The sequence below is a fragment of the Macrotis lagotis genome, chromosome 1 (assembly GCF_037893015.1).
Source record: "Macrotis lagotis isolate mMagLag1 chromosome 1, bilby.v1.9.chrom.fasta, whole genome shotgun sequence".
In the NCBI taxonomy this organism is placed as follows: Eukaryota; Metazoa; Chordata; class Mammalia; order Peramelemorphia; family Peramelidae; genus Macrotis; species Macrotis lagotis.
In genome coordinates, this window is record NC_133658.1 from 519,718,114 (window position 1) to 519,736,323 (window position 18,210).

The 18,210-nt window shown below is 34.2% G+C and overlaps 1 protein-coding gene across 1 annotated transcript in view; it reads right to left on the bottom strand.

Annotated features, from left to right (window-relative positions):
• Nucleotides 1–10,541: 10,541 nt before the first annotated feature.
• The window catches only part of SYTL5 (synaptotagmin like 5), a 195,537-nt gene continuing 187,868 nt past the window's right edge, over nt 10,542–18,210 (bottom strand). Inside the window, exons 13-16 of the mRNA XM_074210607.1 lie at nt 17,742–17,850; nt 15,216–15,348; nt 12,243–12,451; nt 10,542–11,097 (exon numbers count right to left, since the gene is read on the bottom strand). Of these exons, the coding sequence (XP_074066708.1) occupies nt 10,955–11,097; nt 12,243–12,451; nt 15,216–15,348; nt 17,742–17,850 (594 nt within the window). The 3' untranslated portion in view covers nt 10,542–10,954. The remainder of the gene's footprint in view (nt 11,098–12,242; nt 12,452–15,215; nt 15,349–17,741; nt 17,851–18,210) is intronic.

Here is an 18,210-nt window from a genome sequence, read left to right on the forward strand (position 1 = left end):
CCATATTTAAATCAGAATTTTTTAAAAAAAAGTTTAAAGGAATAGAAATAATTTCAAATGCCTGAGTTTTGTTAAATAGTAATGCACTTGATGAATGGTGTTTCACTAAAGAGTCTATGGAAAGTAAGAATTGCCATTTATTAAAATGAGTGTCAATTAATTTGATTTCTTTAGTTGCATTTCAGTCAATGCTAGGGGTTTAAAGATTTGTTTTCTTATTGGCCTTAAAAGTCTGGGAAGATTCATTTTCCATGCATAACACTCAGAATCATTTTATAGTTCTCTGAATAAATGAGAAGTGGCATTCTCCCTTCCAGGAAGGCTCACTCTGTACTTAGGTCACAGTGGTCTGAGATGAATAAATGAATTTTAAATGGAACTGAAGCTGTAATCATCCTCCTAGTCGCAGATCACATTTGAATGACTCTCACTTGAGCATCTGGATATCTTCTAAGTAATTTTTATGGAATTAAACTTAACCAAATGGTAGATATTCAGTGCTTTCCATTTGCTTACTAATTCATTTTTTTTTATTAAGTGACCATTTATCAAGTATTTTGTTGGGGAGGAGAGAAAAAGAGAGAAAAAGTAAGACACAGGGATGGGGACAAGAAGATGAAGAGAAAGAAAAAGGAAAAGGGAGAGACAGTCTCTGGAAAACAGGCATATGCCTCTAGAGTCAAGGACAAAATTGGGCAACCTACAACTTCTTTACTGAAAATGCCAATGAGAAAAATATTGTCATCTTGCAACATGGGGAGGATGCTAATGTATTTAAGAAGTAAAGAAAACTGAATATCTAAGCACCAGGGCATGACTTGTAAGGAAATGAATATTTCTCTATGAAGTGCTCCTTTGATCCTTTGATTAGCTATTCTATTCAAGGATCATGAAAAGTGTATGTGTTTGGTGTGTGTGTGTGTGTGTGTGTGTGTGTGTGTAGGGAAAGTAAATGCTGGTAATCACAGAAAATCAATTTTTTTTTGCATAAACACAAAATTTTTAAGGAGGAGGGAAAGTGGCATCACCATGTCTTAGTGCTCAGAGAGCTGATAGGGCAAAACAATCAGTAACAATAATAGCAACAACACATAGTGCTTTAAGGTTTGCCTCTTTAGATGTTCTTATAGATGAACTGGCCCCTAACTATTTAATTTTGCAAATCATACATAGAAACTTATTTTGAATTGGTGTCATTAGAATGAATTAAGTTCCTTGTTCCAGGCCCATAGAATCCTAGAAGTGGAAGAGAGTTCAGAAACCATATAGTCTAATTGTTTTTGCTCAGTTGTGTGAAACTCTTCATGACCCCATCTGGGGTTTTCTTCACAAAGAAACCAGAGTGGTTTTCCATTGCCTTTAAATGAGGAAATTGAGGGAAAAAAGGGTAAAGTGATTTGCTGAGGATCAAATAGCTAGGACATTTTAACTCAAAAAAAATGAATCTTTCTGATTCCTGTCTGGATATTCTATACACTGAACCACTTGACTGCTCCATACACAAAGGGAAAGGGAGGGAGAAAGAAGGAAAGAGAAGTAGAGAATTATATATAATACAATAACAATATATACATGTATATATACATACAAATTATACATATATAATATTTAAATCATTTGAATTCAATAAGCATTAGGCACTTTTAAATATGTCAGTCATTGTACTAAGTGCTGGGTATATAATTAAGAAAAAGAAAGATAGTTTATACTCTCAAGGAGCTTTCAATCTAGTAAGGAGAAAATGCACTAACCAGGTTAAAAAGATGGAGGGATGGGGAGATGGAAACCAAGGGGGTTACTCAGTGTGGAGGCATCAACACAGTGGAATGAGCTGAAAGTCCAATTTTGACCTTCTGTAAAAGAAGGCATTGGGAAGAACCTTGTACTTTACCTTTTAACCCTCCTGATTGCAGAAGAGATGAAGCTGAATGGAGTAGTGTCATTTAAAGTTTGACTTAACAGCTTGGTGATGAGATTAGAGCTTAATTTGTGAGGGGCATCTTGAACCTTGGAATGATAGATACACACTTACCATAAGATAGATAGATAGATAGATAGATAGATAGATAGATAGATAGATAGATAAATAGATAGATAGAGATGATAGATTAGATAAAAAGATAGTTATAGCAAATCACATCAGAGAGAAGCAGATAACTTTGGGGATAAAATATAATAAAAAACTAACTAGTTAGCAATTATTATATCCTTGTATTATATTTGTTGTATTGACTTTGAGAGTAGTAATTGTGTTGCCTTCAGTCCTTGTAGCCTTAATCTCTACCATAGTGCCTTGTGTCTTAAGTGTTTATGAAATTCTAATTTACTGAAAATTTAAGTCTTCAAATGCCAAGTACTGTTCCTTGAACTCAATATACTATTTCTCATTGTGGGGCCACCACCAGTTGTCCTGAACTAGGTCTTGCCACTGGATTCTGATGACTATAGGAGAGGGTGAAGCTGGTGATTTTATACAATTTTTCCTCATTTAAATTCAATTTATTTGCAAATCAAAATATCCTCCTCATGATGTCATTGATCTTCCTTAAGAATAAAGGATAAAGGGCGGCTAGGTGGTGCAATGGATAGAGCACCAACCCTGGAGTTAGGAGTACCTGAGTTCAAATCCGGCCTCAGACACTTAATAATTACCTATCTGTGTGGCCTTGGGCAAGTCACTTAACCCCATTTGCCTCACAAAAACCTAAAAAAAAAGAATAAAGGATAAACAATATTATTTCCCATCTATGAGTCTTTGTGAAAACCATCACCTGTATGCCTGGAATATACTTCCTCCTTACTTTCTGCTTTTAGAATTCCATTTTCCTTCAAGAGCCAGTTTAGCTACTTCCCATGGGAACCCTTTCTGATTTGTACACATGTCCTATTCTCTGTTAGTGCTGTCTGCTTCTTGAAATTATTTTGTATTTCTCCAATTGATAAATAGTCAAAGGATATGAATAGTAATTTTCAGATGAAGAAATTAAAGCTATTTATGAACATAAAAATGCTCTAAATCACTATTATTAGAGAAATGCAAATGAAAACAAGTGATAAATATTGGAGAAAATGTGGGAAAATTGGAACACTAATGCATTTTTGATGGACCTGTGAACAGACACATGATGTCTCATGTACTTATGAAGGGGAAAATAGAATGTTACTCAAAAGTCTTTGTTTAATTTCCCTTTTGCACCTAAAACAAAATAGCAACAAAAGCAAACATTTCCCAAAGGACCAAGAGATAGCGGTTGCATTACAAAAAGTCTGTAGTCTCCAAGCCTATAGGCAACAGTGTCTCTCCATCTAAATCAGAAATATGGGGGTGTCAATGACTCATGCAAGAAGAGAAATAAAATGGGCTTTAAGTGACTCAGGATAAGAGTAGGATTTAGAGAGTGGGAAATAAACTCAAACACAAATTGTGAGGGGAGGCATTAAACTGCATCACAGTGGTTATCATCAGGCTGCATTTGGATTTAGAAAAGCCACAAATCAACATCATCTACATCCTATTATATTTTTATTTATTTTGAAAAATATTTCCTAATTATATTTTAATTTTATTCCTGTTGCACTGGAAGTGTCGTGGGTCACTGTTAGTTGTTTGACACCTGTGGTCTAGAGCACTCACCAATTTAACTCAGTCAAGACCACTGTGCACAGTGATCTTTATATGTATTGTCTTTTGATAGATGTTACACAGATATTTTATACATTTTGTAATTATTGCAAATATTTCCCTGTTATTTCCTTCTAGTTTTTCTTGATGTTATATTGATATTCTGTTGACTTTTGTGGACTTATTTTGTATCCTTTATCTTGCTGAAACATGTCTCAGTTTCTTTCTAGATTTTTTAAGACAGTGTTAAGTGTAAATAAAAATATCCAGGCAGCATATTGATTTGGAAAAAACATAAATTTAACATTATATATCATATCATATTTTTATTTATTTCCTAACCATGTTTGAAGCTTTCTAAATGTATTTTTTAACCTACTGAATAGAATTCTAGTTTTCTAGCCATGTTTATAACTTTGAATATGTATTGTTAGATTTACCAGTTTACATAATTTTCTGGAGTTTCTTGTTGAGTTTCTATATATTTGGTTTTGTTAATAGTTTTCTGGTTATATTTCTGATTTTTTAATTGTCTTAGTATTTTAATGGTCCAAAGTCACTTTGTATAATGTACATGATGCACACACATTGGTTACTGATGAAAAAGAGATAGAAAACTTTTGTGTTATAACTATATGGTGATTACATGGAGATAGATATTAAATTAAACAAAAACTTTATTATTTTCTTCTCCTTGAATGGATCAAATTAAGGAACAGTAATTCTTGGTCGTAAAGTTCTCTTTGGGTTTTATATCCTGGAGAAAGACTGTGTTATTGTTGGTTTTGCGGGTCATAAACTATGTTAAAATAATTCCTCCATAAATTCATTGAGTTCTTGAACAAAGTATTGATATTTTTACTGGCACTTCAATGACTATATCATGATTAAAAGTATGTTAGCTTTTCTTAAATAAATATTTTGAAGTGAAATTCAATTTTCCTTTATTAAAAAAACATTTCAGCTATTTCTGTCATTTCTTATCTTTGATGAAAAATCCTGTACAATTCAAACTGGTGTTCTTTGTCATTTTTTTTTCTTTTACATTCTTTGTGGAAATCACATTTTTGTTCCTGGAGCTTCAGAGTTTGATAACATTTCTGGGGAAGTTGTCTAAAGTTCTGCTCTTATGATGTTCTTTGAATTCTGTCAGTTTGCATTCTATTCCTTAATTTTGTATTACACTTGCAATATTTTCTAAATATATAGTGATCAGACTCTCTCTTTGCATTTCTATTGTGAGCTTATTAACTGATGTTTTTTCTTTAAACTTGTCATCAAGATTTATCATCTTTCTCATGAAGCTTGCAAGCATTTTTCTAGTTGGATAGTTTTTTAAGCTATTTTTGTCCTTCAGCAAAATCAATTCTATTTCTTAGTTAATTCATTGTTTAATTTATATTCTCCATTGAAATATCCAGGCTGTTGAATTTTATATTTGCATTTTTATTTTTCTTTCTTTATTTTAGTGTGCATATTATTTATGTTAATGTACCTATAAATAGTTTTAGTTTTTTGATTTTAATAAATTTCATTTTCCATCTGAAATCTTTGCTTTTGTTTGTTTTATTGCACAATATTTATCCATCTAATTAGAATTTCTTTTTTATTTCTTTGTTATTTCCTGATTGGAGAAACTTAAAAGTCTTATTTCCTTTTTCCTCTTCCTATGTAAGTTTGTATGTAATATTTCTACAGTTATTTGAGAGATAGATATTGAGAAGTTGGGTTTTCTGGAAATGTCTCACTATTCCACGTTGCTATAGTGCTGCTCACTATTATAACTTTACAACTTTTTGTATTTATGCATTTCTAGATAGATGAATCACCAACTGAGCTTGCAGCATTTAAAATAGAAATCATCCAAATATTATTCCTCTTCAGAATATGTAACAACTTCCATGTTCTTGAGGAAATAAGTGTCCATTAAGTAAAGACAAGAGGACTTAGGGTGAAAGAGAGATCATGACTTTCTTCAGGTCACATAGTCAGTATAAAATTTAGAAGAGGACATTTAAAATAACCAGGTTCTCCTGTCACATTTGTCCTTTCATTAAGTGAAACACTTTGTTATGTGAATCATTTCTAGATCAAACACTGTAATAAATTTTAGTGATGACTAAGGTTAAAATTTGTAGTTTAACAAATGCCTAATTATGATTACATCTTCATATCCACAAAACTTAGCCTGCTCATAAGTCAGGTACTGCCACCTTTCCATCACATAGTATACATGTATAGTTTATACATAGCTGTACATGTAGTATTTCTTCTATGGTCTTTGCCTTTACCATCAGATCCAACACTAGACCTAACAGCTCTTGAAAATATATTTTGGTGAAAAATTGATTTTCCTGTGAGTGAGTTGGATTTAGGATTTATTCATTCAGTCAAACAGCAATTAAGGATAGAACGATCACATATTTATCTCATGTGTTGTGTTTTTTTTAATGTAGAAAGAGGATGAAGGAATGAAATTTGATTTTCAAAAATGACTTTTTTTTAATGTTTATGGGGATATGAAATTCAAAGGGACAATCGGAATAACAGAAATAGTATAAATTGTGAAAAATGGCCTTTCTTTAAAAGGAAGGCTTACATGTTTAATAAGGTACTTCTAAGTTATCAGAAAGGCCATTTGAAAAAAAAATGCTTTTAAATATGACATCATCCCTTTTAACCTGACAGCTCTTCGTAGGTCTGTCTGATTCACAAATGCTTGCTAACTGATTGATTGATTCAATATGAAAAGAGAGCAAAAAAAAATGAGTACACATTTTCAAAACAAGCCTTGGGTTATTTCTACTTTAATTCTCTTTCTAACAGTCTGATGCACTGTACTAAGAAGCTTATTTAGATTTTTACCTATGAAAATGTCAGATGTCATGATCTGATCTTACAGTAACTTATAGAGGAGGAAATCTATTAGTACAGTGGAATTATATTGCCAGGGGAATTAGAGGCTTCTAATGCTATCTACCTATATCACCATGGATAAATCACTTCAGTTTCCTCTTCTGTTAAACTAGGAATTTGAACTTGATGTCCTTTGGTTCATGTCAACTCTAGATCCTATGGACTATTAATATACCTTCCAGTACATATATATATATATATATATATATATACATATATATATGTGTATATATATGTATGCATGTATATATGAATATAAAATATATGGATGTATAATATGTACTTTATATAAAATATAAGATATGCATTATATATAATGTAATATGTACATTATATATAATATACATACATACATAAAGCATAACTGGCCAAAAGGTAAGGACAGATAAAAGACTGAGGTGCAAAATCTTATTTGGGTGTGGATGGAATGATCTGAACATGTGGTCTAAATTGCTTAAGAACTTCTATTAAGTAAACTTCTTCCTCTGATGCAGATCAGTCACAATTCCAAAAGAATTGTGTCACTGGGAGATGACCTGATTTGTCTAGGGTCACAGAGCCAATTATTTGAATGGGACCTTGATCTCAGTTCTTCCTGACTCTCTGAGGGACCCTCTCTCCACTATGCTACATTGCCTTCGTATTTACACTAATATCCCATGAAAATAGATCATTTCTATTCTTTACACTTGTCAACTTTCTCCAGTACTGTTTGCCTTTAAAAATATTTGGGAACTAAGTAGATTATCATAGATATGAAGATCAATCTGCCAATTAATTCCAAAAGTAGAGGCCTATGGGAGACAATGTTAGTCACTGGAATAGTAGAATATCTATGCCTGAATCTTACAGTGTTAAGACAAAATACTTAATTTTCTATCTTCATCTATAAAATGAGTGGATTGAATTAGGTGACTCAAATCCTTCCCACCTCTGAAATGCAATGATTCTGGATCTCCTTTGTCCCCTCTTCTATTAGATAAATACTTGAAAACTTTTGTTTTTGCTTATATTCATAGTGCCTATTAGAATTCCTGATAGTAGGTTATTAATACATTATTATAATTATATTATAATAATACATTATTATAAAATATTATATTATATTATAATAATTATATTATACATTATTATAATACATTATTATAAAATGCCCAATTTTTATGTCAGTGAGAAACCTAGTGAGTGAGATTTTTATAAACATCACAATACAAAAGCATCTCCACTTATGACTATAATAGCTGATTACTCACGAAGTTTTCTTGTGATCTCCTGCCTACTTGCTAGATAAGCATAGCAAGCTGAAGAAGTAATGTTAGCACATGTATTTCACAGTGAGTCCTTTTATATCCCTATATTATTGTTTGGTTTCTCAATGATGTCTGACTCTTCATGATCTTGTATCCATGGGGTTTTCTTGGTAAATATTCTGGAGTGATTTGCCACAGAAAACAGAGAGAAAGTGACTTGTTCAGGGTCACACATGCTAGTAAGTGTCTGAGACCAAATTTGAATTCAGGTCTTCCTGACTCCAGTTCTAGTTCTCTATCAATTGAACCCTATTTACCTCCTTCTATTTCTATAGAATGAGATAATTCCATTTACATAATTTGAAGTATTCTTCCAACCAGCAGACACCATCATATTTTAAAAATCTCAGTAAAAACTACATAACTTTAAACAGGTCTAAAGGAAGCTCATCTTTATCACTCTTCCTTATATAGAAATTAATGAATAAATTTCCTTTTCTATGCTTTGTTTTAATGAAGAGGTAGGGATGTGAGCTAACTAGAAAACACAATAGAAAAAAATTAGTATGGATGGCTGACTTCTGTCTTTCAGAAGCAAGAGAGACATTCTTGTTTGATGCTGTTCAGGACCTTATTATCATAATCAGTTACTTTCTTAAATATATTCTCAAGGTTGAGTCAGGAACATGAATGTTAAATAACTTTCTGGAGTAGATCTGACCATCATTCCAGACTTTGCCAAACCACTTACCTACTAATAACAATACTCCCTGCATAAAGTGACCTCTTCTTTTTGAAGCACTTTTATAGCCATCAGAGTCTAACAAAGGAAGGATAGGTATTATTCTCCCTATTATAGAGGAGGGCAAACAGGCAAAACAATGGTGTGACAACTGTCTTCCAGTTGGGCAGAGGTAGGGCTAGAACCCTGGCATCTTGACATTTAACCAATTATTTTTTTTTGTTTGTTACATCTGATGAAGTTGTGATGTTTTACATACACACATACACGCAAACACATACACAGACAGACATACCCAAACCCACACCCAAACAAACATCTTTCATATGTATTAAGACAGTCCATGAGTACTTATTTTTTGGTCCAGACCTTTAAGTTAACCAGAGTGGAGAACTATTAGTATAAACACTCCCTCCAACTATGCAGTTTGGTAAACTTCTTTATAACATCTAGTTTTGGAAAGTGGCCTGGGACACTGCTTCACTGTCGTCTTGCAATTAACTATGACAGCCGGTGGATGTCACAATCAGAACATGAACTCAGGTCTTTGTGAATCCAAGCTCAGACACCTATGTGCTATCACACACTCCTCATTCTCTACTCTTAGCAAAAATACTAAGCTCAAAGGTATCCCTAAGAGAACTTGGCTTTCTGGCATTAACAAAAGAATAAACAAGGACTTTGAATAACTGGTCTTCAAGCAGATTTTTCATTTTCATCCTCAAGGCTGATCTTTATTAATTCATTTCCCATTCTATAAAATATATCCCTGTATTTTGCAACTACCATTCCTTCCTGAAATTTGACATTTTTGAATATGCCCATTGCCACAAGACATAAGAACCCTACATTGCTTCATATAAGGCAACTAGGTGGCAGAGGGTCATAGAGCACTGGACCTGGAGTGGAAAAGATCAAAGTCTAAATACAGCCTCAGACACTTACTGTGTTCCTTAACCTCTTTTTGCCTCAGCTTCCGCAACTGTAAAATGGGGGTAATAGTAGCTCCTATATTCTAGGATTGTTGTGAGGATTAAACGAGATAATATTTGGAAAATGCTTAGTATAGTGTCTGGCAAATTATAGGCATTTAATAAATATTTATTCCCTTCCACCTCCCTTTCCCTTAATCTGAACAAATTAATCAAACAATCAACATGTATTTATTTACCATCTATTATGTATCAGGTACAATGCTTAAATATTGGGAAATGAAGACAAATAAAGTAGTCTTTGCCCTTCAAGAAGTTTGCATGGTATTGAATGCAAAGATGAAAAGAGAGGCAGGTGAAGACTCCTGACTATATTGGCATTCATATCTGTTCAGAATTAAAGCAACTACCTCTTTGGGGGTCTTACCCTTCTGCCCCTCCTGGGAATCAAGCCATAGTTCCAGTTGGAATAGTGGGGCAAGATCTAGATTGTCCCTTGTTCAGGATCCCTGGGTTCTGGTCCTCTTCTGCCTCTGCCCCACAGCCACTGCCTCTCTGAATTACTCATCTGTAAAATGGACTAGATGGCCACAGAGGTTTCCTTCCTATTCTAAAACATCATAACTCAATTATTTTTGGTGCATGATTAACCCATGATGGATTCTCATAGGATCTGTTTTTAGGGTAATATCCAAGAGTTTTAGAATGCAGAAGGAGGTGTAAGGAACTATGGTAAATGACCATGCTTGTTCTGTCATTCTGTGAGACAGAAGAGGTACTGAAGATTCCTTTCATGTACTAAGGAAGTCACTGCCAGAAAGTCAATGTAAACCAAAGGGCAAAGACCTATAGATAGGATAACAGTTTAGACTCCTTTGTAGTTAGCATAGATGACAAACATGTTTGTGTCAATGGTCAACCAGAGGTTCATCACAACCTACAAGTCAGAGTTTCAGCTTAAGACTTTTAAGGGTTGCCAGCCCTTCTTTCACTTCTGCAGTGGAAAGATGGTCCACAGCTTCTTCCCTAAGTAATCATGCCTATTAAATTCAGTACCCTTTGCCTTTCCTCCCTAAGAATTGGGAGGAAATCAAGATTAGATCCTACACAAGAAAGGGTTGGGGCCCTGATAGCTATACCCTAACTTCATATGACCATATGCTATTTCTCTTGAATCTAATGGTGTGAGAAATCCAAGGAAGAATCGCTCTTCATCAATACAGGACATAAAGAGGGCACTTGTCCGAACAGCAAATGAAAAAGAAGCTGGTTTGGGGACACATAGATATATGGGTTGTGTAAGTCACCCAACAAAAGCACTCACACATTCGGGACATGGAAGTATTCCTCTTGTCTCTCCCAATATCCAAAGGTACAAAATGCCAGTGAAACAGAATTGCAAGAATTTGATGTGCTATTTGCAAGAGACCATGAAACCAGAGATGTCAGACTGGTAACTGGGAGCTCTTCCTTGGGCAGAACCGATCTCCTCTTAGTGTCTACGCTTTCCCATGCTAGATCTCAGCATCAGCACCCCTTCAACAGAATCTCCAGGACTGTTTGCCATCTTCTGCCAGAGGTTGTGTTCTTCACCTTGAGAATCCATCCAATCCACTTCCTTTCCATGACTCATACCTGAAAAATGGAAGAGGATCAACTTCACAGTGTGATTGAGAGTAACTTATCTTACCTAGAGGTCTTATTGCCAGAATACAATGTCCTTCTAATTATTTTTGACACTTTTAACACTTTTTACCCACTGTATATAACTTTTAGGAAAAAAAATTCTTTTCTTCCAATGCACTTGTATAATCATTTAGCCATGGTGTATGGTTGTTCATGCTGCAATATTTAAAATTCGTGCTTTCAACTCTCTAAAAGAGAAATGGATTGTAAAATTGGTTAAGATTCTGTTCAAAATCTATATATTCTTAGTTCTGACTCTTTTTCTCAATTGTCTTTTGGTTATGATCTATATTCAGATTTAGCAATTACAGAATGATAAGCCACACAGACAACTCGTGAAGATTCACCCATTTGCATTCAAGGTCATTTCTCAAAGGCTTTAGAATTAGAGAGGACTTTGAGAAGTTATCAAATTCAACTCATTCATTTTATAAATGAGGAGACTGGGCTACTGAACAGTTTAATGACTTACTTTGTGGCCACATATGGGATTCAAATTCAAAGTCTTTGATTAAAATTAGCCCTGGGAGACTGTGACTTAACCAGTCATTCATATATAATCAGTATTCCAAAGAGATGTCACTCAAACCTAAATTTTCATCTAAAAATGACTAAAATTAGCCCTCTTACTATTAATGCCACACAACCCAAAACCAGATACATAGAGACAAGGAAGAAATATCTAGCAGCTCTTTCCTACCTTTTATTCTTCACATCCTCTTTCTGGTTTAGAACATATATAACTTAGCTAGAAGCAATACTAGGCTTTATTCCTTAAATATCATGGCTGATTAAACTCTGATAGAGTTGGCATCTTCTTGCCATTCTTCTTAGCATGATCATGGATGGAATCATCTTGTTTTTAGTGCATGATCCCACCTAAGCAATCCTGTTACCCCTCCTATCCCCACATCTTCCCTCTAACTGTGCTGACCCAAGAGAACTTTCAAGTAAAGACAAGATTTTTCATTCAGAGAATTTTGAGGGAGTTTTCTCAAAATTCTGAAAACTACAGCACTGACAACCATTCCACCATTTTAGATCAACTCATGGAGCAGAATAAGAAAATTGGCTATTCTTAACCAGTCACTTACCACTGCCAGAGTTCAGTCGAACACCTCCAAGAAATATGTTACTAGAGAGAGCCTCTTTGTCCCAGACTGTCAATTCTAGACAAACATTCTTTATATCCTGGGGATCCAGACCACTGAACAGGAAAGTATGATTCCACTGGGGGTTAATGTTCTTTTTGATTACAGGGGTTTTGTGCTTGGTGGCTTTAGTGGTATCAGGAAGCAGGTAGCTGTAAAAGAAAAAAAACAGCAACCATATATGCCTTTCGGTATTGGAATTCTCATCCTAATTGTCTTTTTCATATTTGTTCTTCCCTGCTCCAACTTTGACCCAGCCTTTGACTCCCAAATAGTTTAGTTTGGGTTTTAATTGCAAGAATGTCTGATTTCTAGGGAATGGAGAGGTAGGTAGTAAATGTCCTCTTATTCCATTTCCAATACATTCAGAGTATCTTAAAGATCTTGATGCAGTTTTAAGTTGCTAATTCAACCTTGATCATACCCAAAAAATTCAAAGGATAAATCAAGATAGATATAAATGTAAAGTTAAGCAGAGACATCTGCCTTTTTGCTAATTGATGACTTGGAGTCATTGAGATTAAACTCTTAACTTTTCATTTAAGAAAAACTTCTTAAAGCCTCTATGGAACTTAGAGGTCATTATATATTGATCCCTATCTTAAAATAAGTGAATTACTGTAAGATGGTGTCATGGAATTTTGCTCTGACTGTTTTCTTGGACGTCTTTGTGATTCTTTATGAGTCTCCATTGCTCCTGGGAGGAATTCTAAGGAAGCAATGAGTCAAAATATCTGGGGATGGCTGTAACATATTCTGTCTTCCCATAATATTTCCCAAAACCAAACAATGGACAAGGTCCTATTCTAAGTCACACACACTGAGTATCCATACTGCATATTGCCAGAATCAAAAGATAATTGAATATAATAAAAATACATTACATTTAGAAATTCACTCTTCCTCTTCCTCTCAGTAATGAAATGCCATCCCACAGGAATATTCTGCCAGCCCTGAGTCCCAGGAGATGATCACTTTTGAAATATGTTGCTAACAGAATAAGTGATTCTTTTTGGAAATAAAAAAGGTCCAAAATACAATAGCTTATACTAAAGGGTAATACTTTATGATGTAGATATTATAAACGTGCACATCTAATATCCTAATTTATGTTATATTATTATGATGCTTATCATTCCTCTTATTGACATTTTTCCTGACCCATGACTGCATTAACATAAGGGATTCTCAGTGAAGTAACTTCTTCACAATCTTGACTTTATCATCAATGCTTCATTATCCCTCATTCCACATATACAAATCTCTGTTTCTATCTCCACATTTCTTGCATCTAATCCTTTTTTATATTCATATAGCAGATTATCATTTACTTGTTTTTACTGTTGATCTATATCAATAGAAAACAAGACAGAACGAAACACAATTTCTGCCCTCAGAGAAGTTATTTGAAAGGGGAAGACAAAATAATAGTTCAAATAAGTTTGACACGGAATAGATAATGTCAACTTTACAGAGGTTAACACTGGAAATTATCCAGAATGTCCATGTCCAGAATGCACTTCTTCCACCTCTGTCTCACAGAATCCCTTTCTTCCTTCACATCACTTCTCAAGTCCCACCTTCTACTTGAAATACTTCCCAATCACTCTAAATGCTACTTTAACCCATCCATGTTTATTTTCTTTTTATTTATGCCATAAATACTTATATAAGTACTTGTTATCTACCCTGTTAGAATGTAAGATCCCTAAGAAGAGGCATTGCTTCAGGTTTTTTTTTAAAATTAAATCTATATTGACTAGAACAGTTTCTGTTACATAGAATGCTTTAATAAATGCTTGTTTGTGATGAGTAGGAGAGTGTTCTAGGAGTGATCAAAGGCAATGACTTTTACAGAGTTATATGGCTAGTATGAATCCAAAAATAGTATTTGAGCCTAGGTTTTCCATGGAATAAGGACTAGACTTGTGATTTCATTAGAATCAAGAATTTATGTGTAAATGTATATACAAACATATTAACACATATACATGCATGTATGTGTATAAACTCTCTCTTCTAACCCTCTTTGCAATTATTACCTTGAGGGTTAATATGACTTGAACCCAAGTTTTCTTGGTATTGAGACCAGCTCTCTATCCTCATCATTGCAAAATAGCAAAATTAGATTATTATAATATTTATATATTATATTTAGGTTTTCAAAGGGCTTTGCTTGCAACAACTCATTGAAGCATGTGGCACAAACATTATTATCCTCATTTTAGAGAAGAGGAAACTGAAGTTTAGAGAAATTAAATGACTTTTTCCTATCTAATTGCCAGAACTGAGAAATGATGAAAAGATTGATGCCATTTCACTATATACTCAATTAGAAATATTTCAAGGAGGCAGAGCTAGGTGATGCAATGGATAATGTGCTGGACATGGAATCAGAAAGACTTGTTTAAGTTTGGTCTCAGACACTAGCTATGGGTAAATCACAACCTCTGTCTGCCTTGATTTCCTCACTGCAAAATAATAGCCCCATCTTCCAGAGATCTTGCCAAGATCAAATGAGATAATATTTTCTAAGTGTTTGACATAGTTGGCATATAGTAGGTATTTAATACATTTTTTCCTTCCTTTTTAACGATCAATACCCTTCAGTTGCATATTCTTTTTTTGTGGCAAGAGAAGAAGAGGAATTCTCAATGAGAAAAATCCTCCATTAATGCATATCAGCATCTGTTCTACAATTTATATTTTTTAAGAGAGTTGCCAAGGGGCACTGATATTTCAAGAGACTTGCCCAGCTCTTATAACTAGCATGTATTCAATAGCTGGATTTGAATTCATTTATTTCTGACTCTGAGACTATCATTCTATTTACTACTCATATAGTAAATGCATGAAAAATATATATTAATTAATGATCATCTGAAATGTGTGTGTGTATGTATGTGTTAGACTTACCCTTTCACAAAAGTATCTGAAGTGCCTCCTGACTTCACAGCTGTCAGATTTTTGGCTTCTTTGATCAACACTTCTAATAGCCCCCCAGAGGGCAAAGAAGGCCCCTTCTTTCCCCTTTTAAAACTCTTCTTTCCTATATCAACCATCAAAAGAAAAGAAAAAAACATTTTTTAAAAATATCCATACTTATATACATCTATATTTAAATACCAATTAGTGAGAATAATGAAACCCACAAAATGGCTTCATTAATTTGAATACACACTTTTCAAAGTTACAATTATTTAAAGTATAGTCAATGGTTCCAGTCCAATAGAAATATCCAGAGAGAATTCAAAGGGAGCAATGACTTCAAAGGATTCAATATTCAAACTAATTAGGACCTAGCTGTACATATACAGGTAGATAAAAAGAAAACATCTTTATACTGATCTTTATAATGATCATTGTCCCCAGGTCTTCTAAAATGTGTGACTTTTTCCATTCCAATTTATAAATGATCAAAGGATATGAACAGACAGTTTTCAGATAAATAAATTAACTCTATCTAAAGCTATGAAAAAATGTTCTAAGTCATTATTAGAGAAATGCAAATTAAATCAACTCTGGACACCTTAGACCTATCAAATTGGCTAATATAGCAGAAAAGTAAATTGTGGGAAAACTGGGATACAAATGCTTTGTTGTTGGTAGAGTTGTGAACTGATCCAATAATCCTGGAGAGCATAATCTATTATTCTATATTGTGCTTTCCAACAAAATTGTCTGAGTTGCTATTCTTCCATATGATATTGCCCTGTCCCCATGCAGATTCTGTCTCTCACCTTGGAATGCAGACTTTCTCACCTCCACCTTGTATAATTCCTAGCTCCCTTCAAATTTTAGCCCATTTCACTTTCTATAGAATGATTATGTAGATCTTTCCAAATGCAATAAATTGCTTTGTGTATATTTGCTATTTAAATTATATAGATATATATGTATATCTGTCTATATCTATCTATCTATCTATCTATCTATCTATCTATCTATCTATCTTTCTATCTGTCTGTCTGTCTATCTATGCCCTGTCCTACCAAGATTATAGATGTTCCTGTCAGAACCCAGTGTCTAGCAAGGACCTGACATAAAGTAAATGTTTAATAGATAATTGTTGAATAAATGACCTTCAGAATGAATTTATCTTCACAAAAGAGTATTTTTTATTTTTCCTCTTAAATCCATTCTAGTGTTTTTTCTTCAGGAAAATTTCAATTATCCCAGTGGCTCCTTATCATATCCAGAATCAAAAAAGAAAATCCTATTTGACTTTTAAAGCCTTTTATAATCTGCCCCCCTACTACTTTTCCAGTTTTTTAAAATCTTACTTAACCCCATATCTACTTGTGAATCAGAGACACAGGCCCTCCCGCTGTATCTCAAAGGAAACACTCCATTTCTATTTCATTTTTCCCTGGCTATTCCCCATATCTGATATTATCTTCAAATCACTTTGGTCTCCTGATTGCCCTGGCTTCCTTCAAGTCCTACTTAAAGACTAACCTCCTGGAGGAAGGCTTTCCTAATCTCTCTTAATACTAGTGTCTCCTTTCTGTTGATTATCTCCAATTTGTCCTGCAGATAAACTTGTTTGTACATAGAAGGGGGGTGGTGGTGGAGGGAACAAGATTTTATTAAATGCTGACTATGCTGACACTGTGCAATTTTTACAAATATCAATCATTTCATTTGAGATGTTTACCACAAATAGTTTGCAAATTAGTTCCCTCTTTAGATTTAGTCCTGAGAACTGAAATTGTCTTTCACCTTTCTTTATCTCCAGCATTTAGCATAGTTCTTAGTACAATTATTTCCCTTTATAAAACTCTTCTTTCCTAAATCAACCATCAAAAGAAAAGAAAAAAAGCATTTTTTCAAAAATGCAAAATAAAATATTCAAAGAAGTAAATACAGAACATTTAAGTATTTGTTAACTGACTGCTTATTGGCTGACTGACCACCAAGAATCATGTCCAAGGTTGCAACCTGAGGCAAATTATTCTTTAATGAGGTCAGGGGTGGAAAGAGAATGACTGGAAGTATGGAAATAGGAGGTGGTTGCCTGCAAATTGAACCAGGAATCAAGGGATCTAGAGTCTTGTCTTGAATTCACTCATCTTTTATATGATATTATGTTGACGTTCCTTGGCACCCACTGAGCCTGCCTGAAACATTGACATGCTCCAGATTAGATGGTTCTTATAGCAGCTGAGGTCCTAAGCGTTTATCCATGGTTATTTGCTATACTTTGGGAATGGATGTGGTAAAAACTTACTATCACATCTTTTAAAAAGGTCAAACAAGACACAAGCTATATCTTTTTCTCATAATAATTATCTCTCCTAACTCTCCTCTGCAAGTGAATATAGTTATTATCCTGACATTTTATCTGAAAGATACAGAAAACATTGGGAACAATCCTTAAAATTTATCCTTAAGCTTTCAGAAAACAGCATATCTAGTTAATGTAACTGAATTTGGTCTGACCTTGAAGCTGTTCAAGTGGGAGTATTAGGTTACTCTCAGGGGGAATGTAGCGCAAGACCACAGTCAGCTCCCCTTTGTACTGAAGACCAATATCTGGTGCAAACTCCACCTGTGAGAGAAAGAAAAGAAATACAATGCCTCTCAATTCCAGTATTCAGCTTCTTACCTTAATAAGGGCTAGTTATGGTATGTTAAGCTTGACCATGATATTGTTATTGCCCTTGTGGTATGAGTGGCATCTATTTTACAAGCCACTGGAATATCCTGGTCTCCATGAGGAGTTGAGGCTTTTTTTTTTTAGGTTTTTTGCTAGGCAAATGGGGTTAAGTGGCTTACCCAAGGCCACACAGCTAGGTAATTATTAAGTGTCTGAGACCGGATTTGAACCCAGGTACTCCTGACTCCAGGGCCGGTGCTTTATCCACTGCACCACCTAGCTACCCCAGATTTGAGGCTTCTTAAGTATGGT